Genomic DNA, 14,889 nt, shown 5'->3' on the forward strand with positions numbered 1-14,889 from the left:
AGTAATGGTTTGTCTGACTGACTGCTGTCGTCTCTGACTTCCAGCCCTTGCATTTTCGCGCTGTTCAATTCATGTAAAAGCCTGTAGCTAACATTATTTAAGATACCACACTAATTAGCTTGTCCTCTTGCACACTTTCATGCTGTTATTTTTCTTCATGTCCCTTGGCCTCTACTTATCTATTTGCATCCTGTCGAGATGCACTTAATTGATAGTCATAATAAAAGTCAATTCATTTAAAAGAAGGATGATTAAAAGAATCTTTCACTTTTTATTGGTAAGCACAGAGTGAGTTTTACTCTTGTATCCTGTGAACTTGATGGAAAGTCTAAAATTGCTCACAAAGCTGGGATGATTAGGTTTGAACCCTTGGGGTTTTTTCAAACATAAGGTAATAGGATTATCGGAATGCTTCCCCAAAAAAGACTGCACCTGTTCAAAATGATTGCTTAGAAAAGTCTAGTTACCTTTGTGGAAAATGCAAGTAAACACAGTCATGTAATGGTCTGTGGCCAACTTTATAATGCTCTGATTTGATTTATAGAAATGAATTATACAAGCAGGCAAGATAAGATGCTACATGGGTAAAATCCGATTTGTGCAATTTTGAAGCATACCTGAAGATAATCAGACCCAGAGGTTGATGGAGAAAGATAGTCTGCATGACTAAAGATTATTGGTCTACTAATGATCCCATGGTAAACAGAAATATCCCTAAGGCAGTAATATAAAGCAAGAGTAATGATTATCCATTTGCAACAATATTTAGAAGATTTTATATCTGATTCTTCTGTTTTCTGCTGGTGGCTGTATTTTAGTCATCTCATCTTCAAGGTAGGGGAAGTAATTATTGTAATTTTTCATTATGTCAAAATGTCTAACAATAATAAGGCATATAGAATATTGGAATGGAAACTAGTATAGCCATGCTAATCTTTGTCTCTTCCTCAGAATTAGTGTTTTGAGGTTTAAAGTGGAATGTTTTACTTTTACATCTTTTGAACATCTTGAATGTGTCAATGAAATATTTCCAGTAAAAGAAGAACCTTAATTCAAAAACATAACTCAAGTTTGAAAGCATTTTTTTTTTCAAAAATTCATGTTTAGTTTGTTTAGATGATTTTGATCAAGAGCTGAGGGATGAAATTTTCAGACAAAATCAGTATCTGATTCTTGATTCAACTTTATAAATGTGAAGGCTCTATAGTTCCATGAGTAGACACAAGTAGCCTTCCAGAGTAAAAATTGTTAATGTATCCTATTCCTACAGAAAAGCTTTCTAAACAAAAGAAGATTAAGAATAAACAATAAAAATGATCAGATTAGAATGAAAGTACCACTTTACCATCATTCATCTATCATGAATTCATTCAGCCCTGAGATATCAGTTTCTTTTCCATACTTGAATATTTCTGTGGTCAGGATGGTCCTTACATCTAATTAGAAGGTCATGATTAGTTGCTCCTTTTTCTTTCTCAGTGATATAAAATGTAGTACTGTGTCTTGAAGTCAGGGAAACACTTGCTTTTTTTAAAAAGTTCTTCAGTGCTCATGCCAAAATGGAAACTGGCAAATTGCATTATGAACCTACCAGCCATTTTTGGTGGGGATTTTTTTGTAATTACCATGAGAGTGACTTGGTCATGGTGTCTGATTCTGAGGTGTTTAATGGAGAAGCATGGCAGATGTACAATGTGTGTCCTTTGAGAAATCTTAGAAACCCTATGCACATGGTCAGTGATGAGAACTAGAGATGCCTTAGTGATTTGTGCTCTCTGTGACTTGTATTTGAACTGCAAACATTGATGTTGAATTATTTGAATACAGTCCTTTCACGCACACTCTTGCTGACATAGTACAAAAAGCCGCATAATACTCATATTTTAAAACTGGAAGCCAAATCCTAGTCCACAGTAGCTTTGGTTTATTGCCTAGGATAGAATTTATTTGAATTACATTTTGTTTTAGTTTTTGCTTGAGTTAGGGTGATTATTCTTTGCTTTTTTTATGTGTGGAGTATCTATGTAAAAGATTACTGGGAAGTATGAAAGATATTTTCTGCAAGATGCTTAGTATAGAACTAAAGTCTCCACTGGCAGTGATTTTGTAACTCTTGGGATGTTTGGAGGTGTGTGGAGACAGCTTTAGTTGTCTCAGTTTGGCAGAGGAGAGGGAATGCAACTGACATGTGGTGGGATAGAGTCCAGGGATGCCCCTGAACTTCCTCCAATGCACAGGACAGTCCCCAGCAAAAATGATTTCTTAGGTTGAGAAACCCTAGAATAGAGCCTGGCCTAGTAAGTGCTCAGTAAGTTTGCTATTATTGTTACCGGTTGTTATTTATTAAAGTTAGTTTATACTTTAGTTAGTTATTAAAGTTCATTTTTTTCAAGCTAATCCCTCTTTTGAATCCTGTCATGGCCATGATTGTAGCTGTCATACTGATAGAAAGTATGTAAAATTCTTTCCAGGCTTTCAAGTGTGTATTACAGTCCTGTAAGCATCACAAGTTCCATAGAGATTCTTTTTATCTATGGAAAGAAGCATTAACTTTCCCCTTTAAATCAGTGAGTTCTGCATACTAACATTGCGCAGTAGGGAGTCCAGAGACATGAAACACAGCTCCTAGCTTAGTAGTTTGGAACTAAAAACATCTGCTTTCAAACCTGTGCAGATAGACTGCCGTGCAGCAATGATAGTTGCAGGGGGACGGCACATGTTAATATGCTGCTCAACCTTTTTCTTCTGCAGAGTAACTAAAAATTGGACTACATAGAACAAGAAGTAAGCACGCACACGTGCACACACCACCGCCATCAGCACCCCCAGGGTCACACAGGGGTCTTTCTGATGCTGTTTTATTCATGGGGTTTCTGCACAAATCTCTCAGAATTTACCAAGCAAGTCTGCCTGGCTCTGTATGCTAAATGTTGCCTCCCCTGAGAGAGCACAGGAAGAAAAGTTCAACACAGAGAACTAACTCTGATGCAGTACACTTCATTTTGAACCAAGATTACCATGGATTCAGTATTCACAGAGGCAAGGCTTATTATACCTTGCTGTGCATATAAGCCCTGTAAAAACCTTTGAATATGTTAAGTCAGGGCTAGCTTTAATAATATGAAAATCAAAAGCCACAATGACATTATTGTTTAATTGAAACTTCTCTGTCTTTATTTGCCCTTTGGAAAAAAATATTGAACATTGTAGAAATTATTTCTTAAATATTGGATGCTTATGGCTGATAATACCTTACCTTTGCTGAGCCATAAGTAATAATTTAGTAACAAACAGTAGCATCAAAAAGAAATTCCATTTACTTAGAACCTGAATAGTATACACCTGGAAAGCCTTTAATGTATTTTCCTTTTTCTTTACCTTATTAAAGCATGGTGAGATTTTGAATATATATATCAGCTCTGTGCCAACTCAGACTTGTACTTATTTGTTCTTATTTTTTTCCTTGTGTTTCTACTTGGATACATTGTTCTGGAATTGCTCTGTTTTATGTTTAAGGCCCCAAATTCAAATACTCAAAGAGTGTTTTGGTTGTTGTTTGCTGTCCGTGGTTGACAATTTCTGTCTTTCCTGTGCTAATTCTCCCATGTCATAGTTCATTCATTGAATGTGGAATCAATGGGAAATATACACATAGCTCCCCAAAGTATTAAATGGCCATCTTCTGTAGACGAGGCAGTCACTTGTGCTCAGGCACCCTCTCATTCCACCCAGAGCACAATGACTTTAAATGTCTGGTTTCTTGTGGGTCAAAAACTCATTCAATCCAATTAATACAATTAAACCCAAACAATAGTAGCAATGTTGCTCTAAAATATTTCCTTCTCTTCAGCTAGCTTTGATGTGAACATTTAAGCTCCTTGCCTGGCAGACTTACCTGAAATGATATGATTTCCCAAACTGCCTTCTAAATATTATCACCTGTTTTTTTATAATCTGAAATGGAAATAATACTGATATGCACCAGAATTCATTAGGGTGTGCTTCTTGATAGTAAATTCCCATTAGCCTCAAAGTAAGATGAATCCCGCTGCAGGGTGGTTGGACAGGAATTTTTGTCTAATTTAAAAGCTTGATTCTATTCTGTATGAAGACTTCCTCTTAGGAATATGGCTTTAATGTATGTTAAGCTTGTTTTCTCAATCAGACAAATGAATGGAGGCTCAGCTATCACACAAACTTGGAAACAATTTTTAATAGCTAAGTGAAAAAATAGGCATTTCTTTTCAGTTAAATGTTGCCTTTAGGTTCTCACTGTCAAAAGCTTAATAAAGATAATAATTCTTGGCCTGCCCATGAGTGAGATTATGAAACCCCGTAACGAGGAAACCACTAAAAAATTAATTTAGAGAAAAGTTAATTGCAGATTAATAGGGTGTTTTGCAGCTTGGTCAACAAAATGTTTCAGCCTGATTAACAGTATTTTTCACGGGCTGGAAACACAACACCCAAGGAAATAGTTTTTCTCTGTCAGCTTTTATTTTTTGTACATTCATCCGAATTCCCCTATCTCCAGGAATAGGAGCAAGAAGAAGAAGAGACTGGAGAAAATAATTCTACTTATAAGGCCATAAAATCTTCAGTGATTTTCTCTCCTTGAGTTATAATTTTTATCTGCCAAGAAATTCTCTTGTGTGCAACTGTCTCTCCAATTTTCAAGGCCCTCCAACCTTCCGGGATAGAAATCACTTGGAACTTTCATTTCCCATGGCAGCAGTACTCTAGGATGTACTGAATGTCTCTTAATGATGTCTCCCAGCCTCTTCCATTGTCCAAGAGTTTTGTTAACTTGAGAAATTACCCCCAAACTTGAGTCTCTTCCTCACTCAGCTGGCTTTGATAGGCAGTGAGGCTGTGGATTTTAGACATTTCCTGGGTCCCTTTCACTGGAAATTAGAAAACCCCGTGATGGCTGTGAAGATCATTGGATTAGGAATGCCATCCCTAGGTCCATGACCCTCTCTACCCTGATGATCGCCCCCTCCCACCAACGACCCAAAGCTCCCACTTACATCCTCTTGTCCTTGTAGTGCTCCGTGTCCTGTGGCCAAGGCGTGCGGCGGAGAAATGTGGGCTGTCAGATGGGAACACACAAAATAGCCAGAGAGACCGAATGCAACCCCTACACTCGACCGGAGTCGGAGCGCGCCTGCCAAGCCCCGCCGTGTCCGCTCTACGCATGGAGGGCAGAGGAATGGCAAGAAGTAAGTAGAGCCAGGAAGCGGGCACCTGCCAGCCGCTCGCTCAGCCCCCTTGCTATCATCACATCCGTTCCCCTGTGAAGCCCTCCAGCGCGGTGACCAGGCTGGCGTTTTCCCACAAGGTCACTGTCAGAGGGCCAGGAGTTCGTTCCAGCCAGGGTGGGAGAACTCCTCCTTTTTCTGCCGTTCGGACGCTTGTGTTCTTGATGTTGCAAATCTGGCTGCCTCCAGAAAAAGTTGAACAGGCCGTGGGCCAAATGCATGAAGATAACTTTCCCAGAAGGAGAGGGAGATGGAAGAAATATTTTTGAATGTGTGTATTCCGACATGGTCGTTTGCGTGAGTTCAAACAGCCACTGGACAGACCCTAAGTAGGATCTCCTCTGGAATTTTTTTTTTTTTCTTCCACGGCTTTGGCCATCAGTTGGAAGGCAGGCATTTCATTTAAAACCCGGATTAATTAGTGAAGGATTTTCAACATTTAAAAAACCGAGTGCCTCTGAAGAACTGCTCCGTTGATGCAGAAATAGACCAATTTGTTTTTCTCCAAGTTAATGTCTAGTTAAAGAAAACACTAAGTGTCCCTGAGGAATGGCCTGGCTCTAGCCAGGATAGGACTTTTGTAGGGAGGTTCCTCTGTTCCCAGTGGAGAAGATTCAGTTGTAGAAAAGGGAGGAAAAGATATTTAAAAAAGCAATACTTTATCTACTGACATTGGAATGAAACAGAAAGTACAAGGTGTAAAATGTTCAGAGATAGGAAGATTGAGACAGGAATTTCCCACCAGCAACAGTTTTTCAGGACAGGAGAGAGTGCCTGGCACTCTGGTGAGTGCTTTATATTCATCACGTGTTTATTTCTGTTATGGTGTAAGATTGAGGTCCAGTTTTATTCTTTTGCATGCAGTGCTTTGGACATTATGAACCTTTTAACCATATTAATTCCTCTAGCCTATAAGCACAGAATCTTTCTATGTATTTCTGCCTTCTTCAGTGTCTTTTATCAATGTCTTATAGTTTTCAATGTACAGCTCTTTCACCTCCTTGGTTAAATCTATTCCTAGGTGTTTTATTCTTTTTTATTCCATTTTGAACGGGATTTGTTTTCCTACAACTGCATTCTTAATCCTTATGGGAATTCAGCCTTCCAGCTCTGTTCTTCCCTCTCTCTCACCTTCCTGATCGATGACTTCTATTGTTTTCAGCCATCTCTTTTCTTTAGGAGTCTCACCCTCTCTCTCTACTTTAAAAAAAAAAAAAAATTCTCATTTTCCCTTTCAAAGGAAACTCTAGGGTTTTTTGATTTATTTTCTTTCTTTTTTTTAAACTTCTACCAGACAGTGGAAGAGAGGAATGGCTAGAGCAGTTATATTTCAAATTAATTGTACTTGAGCCACACAAGTTGCTGGGAACCCCAGAGGCTGTAGAATTGGTTAGACTTGGTTCATATCCTGGCACTGCCACACTTCAGATGCTTGACTTAGGACAAGGATGCCTCATTTTCTGAGCTGAGAGTTTGCCATCTGTAAAATGGTAATGATGGTAACTATGCAAAGTTCCTCTGAGAAAATTACAAATAATCGAGTGGCTTGGGGATTGACAGGGCGAGATACAGAAGGGAGAAAAGATTTCTTCGCCTCTGCCTGTGAGTCACCACTCAATTCTTCTAATTCTTGCTTTAGACCTACCACCGCCTGCTCTCTCCCTCTCTGTCTTCATGTCCTGCCAAGCTCAACTCTGTGTGACTGCTCCAAGGAGCAGAGTAAGAGTGTTCAGAAATGAATCTAAGCTGACAGCTGACGCTTTAGCCAACTTTTGAAAATGCTGGAGTCAGTTGGGGAAATACATGCTCCATTGACACTTCTTTCTGACTCCCACAGACTAGAAATCTTGCCAGATACGCACTGAGGAGATCCTCTTCTCTGATCATCCAAAACGTGCCTAGAAATTTACATCTTTGCATGTGCCATGCAGATCGATCTTTCTAAATCCTTCCTCAAATATTGCTTTCAAGTGCCATGTAAGAACAGAAGACCTGCGAAGAAAGCCTGGCCTGTGGCTAAATTTAGAAGTTGGTCAGATGGAAGCAATGAGAAAAGCAGACTCTGATAGTTACCCTTCTGCCAACATGCTTTCCCATCATCCTGAACCCAAAGTAAAGAGTTGGAGACTAGTGGACCTGGTTGGCGAGGGGGGTTGGAGGCCCTCACATGACACTAAGTTGGCCAAAGTGAGACTCAGGGCTGCTAGATGGTGGAGGGAGAAGCTCTATCAAAAGTCATAGTTCCTTATTAGCAGGGCATGCTGGTGGTCCTTTCCAAACATCCCCTTGGCCACAGGGCTTCAAGGGAATGCTGTGAGCAATTGGGCAACCACCTTCATAAACCATGCCAGGAATCCTATTTACCTGGGGCAACCCTGGTGTAATTGTTAATTGCCCCTACTTCCATGGTCTAAAGTGTCCTTGTTAAACAGTCAACTGGGTGGTCACTTGATAGTCCACCCCCTTCATGCACCCCTCGATCAACCTGTACCTTCATTCTGGTTCTCTCCTCCTCTGCACGCACTCACTCCACTTCCATTTTACCTCGTATGTGCTTTGTGCAAACACGTCTTAACTTCCCACCCCTCATCAACTGACACCTTGACCTGATGTCAGTGAGATGTCAGGGCACAGCCTTAGATTCCAGTGAATCAGATGCTGGACACTTGCCACCCCCATCCCATCCCATTATGGGAAGTTCTCTTCTTCTTAGCTGTTTTTGACAGCTAACTCAGAGCTGTTGTTTACTTTCTACATGTGCATTTTTTCATTTTGCTCTCCTCTTGGACACTATTAAAAAGCCACTGTTTGTTGGCAAGGTGTGTTTCATGCCAGGCATATAGCAAATGGCACCTTCCTCTTCATGAGAAATAATCCAAGTGTCCACCTTGAGAAGCATGAGTTCCACCTATGCACAATAGCATGATATCAGGAATGTTGTATACAGTCACACAGGCTGTACACTGTACAAGCCCAAAGGTGCCATTCCCATAGGCTACAATGTGAGGGGCATCCTCTATGATTATCTGGTACAGTGGCCCTAATACAAATGATAATAAAAGTAATACATCTCATTGTTCGTTAAAGTATGGACCAAGCACTCTATTGAGTATTTTTATATGGAGGACCTCATTTAACCTTTTCCATAACTCTCTGGTGTTGTAATTAAATTTTTACCCGCACTTAAAGATGAGGAAGCTTGAGGCTTAGCTAAGTTAATTCATCCAAGTTCATGTAGTTACTAAGTAATAAGACTGGGATTTGAAGCCCAGAAGCCTGACCTCAGGAATACATGCTCTGAATGGTTATATTCTACCTTCTCCCATGTTGACATACATCCCAGGTGAATTCTTTTATTTTATTTTAATTTTGGCTTGGCCAGCCTCTTTCTTCATAGTTGGCATCAAAGTATTAGTAGAATTCTCTAGAGGGTGACTACCCCACTCTCTTCTTAAAATGAAATTCTTGGCCTAGTTGGTTGACAATCAGACCTTATGGCGTGTGGTTGAGGGGAAGTCTTGATGAAGATGGAGCATGTCACTGGTCCCCTTTGTGTATTGAGAGGCCTGTTGACTATACTGGGGAAGGGGAGTTCATGTTTATTCATGGTACCACAAGGGTAGAGCCCGGACTTTCAGATACAGCACAAAATAATTGAAGAAGAGAAAATTGCTCTCTTCAGAAAACCACATTGTAAACAAGACCCCCTGGGACTCTGGGGAATTGACATCAAATCTCTGGGCTCCATTTAGTTCATCTGCAAAATGGGTATTATGTGTCAGACTTTGCTGAATCAGGGTCATAGTTTAAGTGAGGTTAAGTGAGGGATTCAGTGCAGTGCCTAGCATATTTTAGGCCTTCCACAAATGTTACTTCTCTGATACAGTGAACTCTTGATGGAGAGTTCAGATGATGACCAGCGCTTCAGCAAAGACTATGTATCACAATGTTGGGCTTTTAAGATCACCTGCCAACTTTGGGCTAGTTATTTAGCTTTTCACTGCTCAGTTTTACTCACTTTTGAATTATTATGCTCTTGAGGCTGAGTTTAAAAAATTGACCTTTTAATTCTTTTGAAAATTACTATCATAAGAAACTTATAGTATTATTGTCTATAAATTTATAGATTATCAAAAGCCCTATAAGTAAGCTAATGAATTTACTTACAGCTTACTTATAGGGCTTTTGATCAAATATGAATTCTGAGTATGTGGGTTATACATCTCTTAGCTTTAAGGAGTAAATCTCCCAGGACTTAACAAGTGTTCTTTTTTTTACCTTTTCTTATCTTTACCCAGAATACTTTCCTTCCTCCCTAGTACCTCTGTATCACAGTAAGACTGCCCTCCTCCTTTCCTTGTTGGGGTCCTTTTTCAGTGACCTTTGCTCATCCTTCAGGTCTCAGATAAGATGTCGTATCTTTTCAGAAGCCCTTGCTGATCATACCTTCCCTCGAATGACTGAGTCAGGTAGCCCTCTTGTCCACTCTCATTGCACCCTGAAAATACTCTGCTTCAGCATTTAGTGCTCTGAATCATTTTTGCCTGTCTTTGCTGTCAATATTATCAGCTGTTTGAAGTCATAAAGCTTGTTCACCAGAGTTTTCCCCAGCTTTTAGCACAGTGGCTGCAGCATTGAAAACATTTGATGAATGAGTGACTCCATGAATGAATGTAGCGAGAGAATAATAGGTAGAGGGAAGAAAAGAAGGAAGGAAGGGAAGAGAGGAAGGAAGGAAGGGGAGGAAAGAGAAAGGGAGGGAGAGAGAGAGAGAGAAAGGAAGGAAGGAAGGAAGAAGAAAAGACTTTATAAAACAAGACCTGGTAATTGGCTTCAACTCTAAAATCACAGCCTTGTAAAATGGCTTTTAGAAAAGTCAGACAAGTTCTGTTTTTCCTGTAAGGACAGATGTTTTACTTTCCTGTCACATTGCCATGGACAAGCTGTGCTCAGATCTGCCTGGCCTTTGTAGAGCTGCCCACCCCATGGCTGTTTGACCCGGTGCAGGGACTTGGACCACTCTAACGCATATTTGGATTCTAAAAACTTTTATTGATATCAGCTGTAAAATGATTCCCAAGTTCATCCTCTTACAACCGGAAAATTAGTCATGAGCTGCAGGTCCTTGGCCAGTTGGTTACAAAGATTTTATGAAGTTTACAGTAGGGAGTGATCAGGTTTTGATGTGTGAACAAGGGCCAAATACTAACTCATTATTACTCATTCCTTCATTCATGTATTCAACAATTCTTTATCAAGTACCTGCATAGTGCCAGGCATTAGACGGTACAGTTACAATAGAAAATGTGAAATTGCTATGGTGGGGATTGATTATCTAGTGAAAGAGACAGACAGAAGACAAGCAAACAGACACGTTCTATGAAATTGCTGATTATGAAAAGTGCTGGGATAGAAAAAAAAAACAACAATATGGACAAGGTGCTGAAATAGAGAATGATAGGCTAGCCCTCCCTTCTCTAGGGTGGTCAGGGGTAAAGTGCCAAGAGGAGGTGATTCTAGTAGAAGAGAGAGGGAGGACAGAGCCCAGTGTGTTTGTGGACCCGTGAGCCGTGATTTTTTATGTTCCTGCTGGGATACACTGAAGGCTGAGGTGATGGGCAGCTGTGTGTGCATGTTTGTTTTAAATCAGTAAAGAGTTTTAAAATTATGTACATTTTTAGATATAGTGCTATGACATAGTAGATTATAGTGCAAATATAATTTTTTTTTTGTGCCTTGGAAAACTAGGAAACCCTTGTGACTCACTTTAATGTGATATTCCCTTTATTGTGATGATCTGGAACCAAACCCACTATGTCTCTGAGGTGTGTTTGTATTGGTTAAATGAGTGAATGACTTTAAAGTTACAAAATGTATCCACACAGTTATTTCTGCCTTTTACCCTGGCACATATAATATTTTAGGACAAAGATGCCCAAACTCCACTTTTAAAATGAACCTGTTGTAATTTGAAGGTTGCTTTTTCTTTTTTGGATGTAAAGCAATGTTTGGATAAATTGATTTTTACTTTCTGTTCCTTTTAGCCAAAGTCTCTGTTTAGCACAACCAGAACACTATACTGTCACGTTCTTCATTTGTTCTTTTGCTTGCTTTCCCACACACTATTCAACAGTGATAGCCTGACCCTAGTAAGAACACAACACATTCTTTCATCCATGGAGAAAATCAGCAACCATACAGGTTGAGCAGGTGAATATGAAGAATGATTTTCTTTCCTCTACAGTTAGAGCACCTAAGCAAAAAAAAAGTAAAGCAACTCGATTCCAATCTTTTAGGAAAGACAACGTCTACTCATTGCATTAAATGATCCTTTGTAGACATCACTGTGTGGTCAGCCAAACTAGCTAAATAAAATAGTGCCGTAAAAGTTTATTTTAGATCTTCCTCACCCTCAAATTTAAAACGTTGTTTCCCCCCTGTGAGTTTGAACACATTTATAGGCACATGTAGCCCATGGGACAAGGGGCAAACTACCTAAGTGAACCTAGGGCTGTGGTAGTTGCCTTCTGAATCACAGGTATGCTGAATTTCAGAGAGGCTGGTAGTGTGTCTTACACACTTCGTATAGATTTTTCTAAAAGCTATAAAGAAATTGGAGAAAAATCTTCTGAAAGTTAAAATAAGCTTAGTTGAGCTTTTCCATCTGTTTTCCAGAACATTCTAGGTCATATTCCAGGACAGAGGAAAGAATCATAAATCTTACATGGGTCGAATGGGTGATATTGCTGAAAGCTAATAAAACCCTGTAGTGTGGGCTGGATTGCTTTCTGATTACCCAGCCCCTATGCTCTGGTTAGGATTTAAAACCCCAGGAGAATGGCTATGCTAAGTGATTTTCAGAACCACTGTTGACTCATTCCAAACCACTGGGCAAGTCACTTATTTACTTACTTTAGTTGTTCTAAAAGTTATATTCAAAATAAGGTTTCCCAATGCCCTTTGCCGCCATTGGCGAAGTAGTTTTTATGGTAGTTAAGCATTACTTAAGACCAAGGGAGAAACATCTAACAAGCAGAAAAGTAATCCTTGCTTTTCTGCTCTAAACTGTTACTTATTGATACAGCTTAAAGTCCTATGGATTAGTGAAAATAAAAGAGGACACTGGAAGGTTTAGTCTAGGTTGACTGCTCAGTAATATGTTCTTCTCTGCACTACCTAAGTCCTGATTTCTCAGGAATTACCTTTTCTGTGGGGAGTTAAGTATGTCTTCTGCACAGATCTACACATCACAGATTAGTCAGTTTTGTTTTGTGACATTCAGTGGCTCATTTAGCCTTTTTTAATGAAGCAACTGAAACATTATTACTTCACAATGGTTCTCAGTATCCTTCAGGAGAAGAGAAATCCCAAGAACTGCTGAGTCAGAGCCGGGCTAGGCATCAGGCACAGCAAGTCTCCTGCACTGGTAGGAAAGGATGCTCCTCTATGCTCATCTCACACTGTTTTCTATTCAGACTTGTGCCCCAGAAAAATTACGAATGATTCCTTGCTCTAGATGTTGAATTAGAAGCAACAGAAATTTTGAATTAAATTTGCAAATATTTGATAAGGAGCTATCAAGACACAGCCACATACATACCACCTCTACTTTTTGAAAGAACAAAGCAGCTCACAAAAGACATGGATATACCAGATGACCCAGCATTTCTAACTCCTAAGGATACACTCAAAGGAATTGAAGTCAGGTGTTCAAATTTGCATACAAATGTTAATAGCACTCTTCATAATAGCGAAAATACAAGACAACCCAAATGTCCATTAATATTTGAATTTTAAAAATGTGGTATATCCATACAATAGACTATTCAGCCATAAAAAGGAATGAAATACTGATCCGTGCTCAACATGGCAAGACCTTGAAAGCATTTTATTAAATGAAAGAAGCCAGACACAACAGGCCACATATTGGATGATTCCACTTCTATGAAATACCCAGAACAGGCAAATCCATGAAGACAAAAAGTAGATTGGTGGTTGCCACAGTCTGAGAGAAAGAGGGAAGGAGGAGTGATTGCTTAAAGGGTTCCCTTTTGGGGTGATGTGATTTCACAGCATGGCTAGTAATTATATGCCACTGAGTTGTACACTTTCAAATGGTTAAAATGGTGAATGGATTATGTCTATTTTCCTAACCAAAAAAAAAAAAAAGAAAGAAAGAAAGAAGAAAGGAAGGGAGAAAAGAAGGAAGAAATGAGGAAAGAAAGGAAAAGAAAGGCAAGAGTATATGAGGTAAGACATCTCTGGGTCAAGCTGAATTCCACATTCAAATGCCTTTGGAGGCTAATTACTTTACAGTATTGTAGTGGTTTTTGCCATACATTGACATGAATCAGTCCAACTAATAAAAATAAATGGAAAAAAAATGCAAGCTCAAATGCCTTTGGGGTAAGGCAGGTCATAAAAGCAAAGGAGACTTGTCAGAGACAAAGGAGAAATGGGATCTGTGACACTCTCTAGACTAACAGGAGAAAGTTTAAAATATATTATGTGAGCAACAATGACAGTTCAAAGTAGTCGGATAAGGCCCCAAGACAACAGTTTATAATCCCTGGTCAAAGGAAACCTAAGCTGTCCTTGACACAGGTTGGTTACAGTGCCTTTCCTGGGTAATCTAGAGTCTTGAAATGTTGAGTGACACCGACGCTTTAGATAGGACAGGTTTTGGAAGACCTTTAACAGCACAGATAACTAAGGTAAAAGTTTTACAGTGGGGCTTGCTCTTGGTCAAAGTAAAATGAGGTAAGTAATTTGTGGTCAGCACAAAGATCATTCTAGATTGAAACATACCACTTGCTCTGTGTTCTCCACATGGTTTATGGGAATAAAAAACATCTATCCTGTTTATCTCACAAAGAGATGGATAGCCTGGGATGTTTAGGTGGTTAAATCCTAGCTTATTCATCTGAAAAATGGAAATTATGGTAGTGGCTCAATCTTGATCCCTAGCTGTCTACCCCTTTAATGTCCATCTTTGCTACTAAAATACAGCTCATCTCTGTGCTCTTTGTGTCCATTACCGTTCATCCAGACCCATCACAGGGCCAGACAGTTCTTAGGAACTTGGTGGATACTGGCCAAATGATCCAGGGATGACACCAGTTCAGTCTGGAGAAGAAAAGGCTATAAGTGCCACAGAAAAGCTATCCTCAGGTGCCTGAGGGTGGTTATTTGTAGGAAACAAAACTTGTCCTTTATGCTCCCTTGCAATTAACCACTAGGACAAGAGGTTGGAGTCAGCAAAGAGATAGGCTTAATTCTGTGTTATAAGATGAAATGGACCACCTGAACAGGAAATAACTTCCCTGACTCTAGAGGTATTTCAGCATCAACAACTAGAGGCCATATGTTTTAAAGAGATTTAGTGTTTGAGTGAGTGAAGTAAGGTTCTTTCCAAATCCAATTTTCATTCATTCACACTTTCATTGCTTCATCCTGTCAGTCAGTTATTGAATGCTGATCACTATGGCAGAAACAGTATTGTTGTTACCAAGTTCAAGCTCATGCTGCTTGCCACAGTAAATCGAGGGATGAGGTATTGGGTAAGGAATAGCAATTTTCTGACTTTATTCAGAAAGCCAGTGGACCAAAAAGATGGTGGACTAGTGTC

At 39.6% G+C, this 14,889-nt stretch overlaps 1 protein-coding gene across 3 annotated transcripts in view; it reads left to right on the forward strand.

The window, feature by feature from the left end:
• Window positions 1-14,889, forward strand: part of ADAMTS9 (ADAM metallopeptidase with thrombospondin type 1 motif 9) — a 162,476-nt gene that overhangs the window by 121,927 nt on the left and 25,660 nt on the right. For all 3 annotated transcript variants that reach the window (XM_065933342.1, XM_065933345.1, XM_065933344.1), the window contains one exon: window positions 5,049-5,222. In XM_065933342.1, the coding sequence (XP_065789414.1) occupies window positions 5,049-5,222 (174 nt within the window). The remainder of the gene's footprint in view (window positions 1-5,048; window positions 5,223-14,889) is intronic.

This window comes from Muntiacus reevesi, chromosome 4 (genome assembly GCF_963930625.1).
Source record: "Muntiacus reevesi chromosome 4, mMunRee1.1, whole genome shotgun sequence".
Taxonomy (NCBI): Eukaryota; Metazoa; Chordata; class Mammalia; order Artiodactyla; family Cervidae; genus Muntiacus; species Muntiacus reevesi.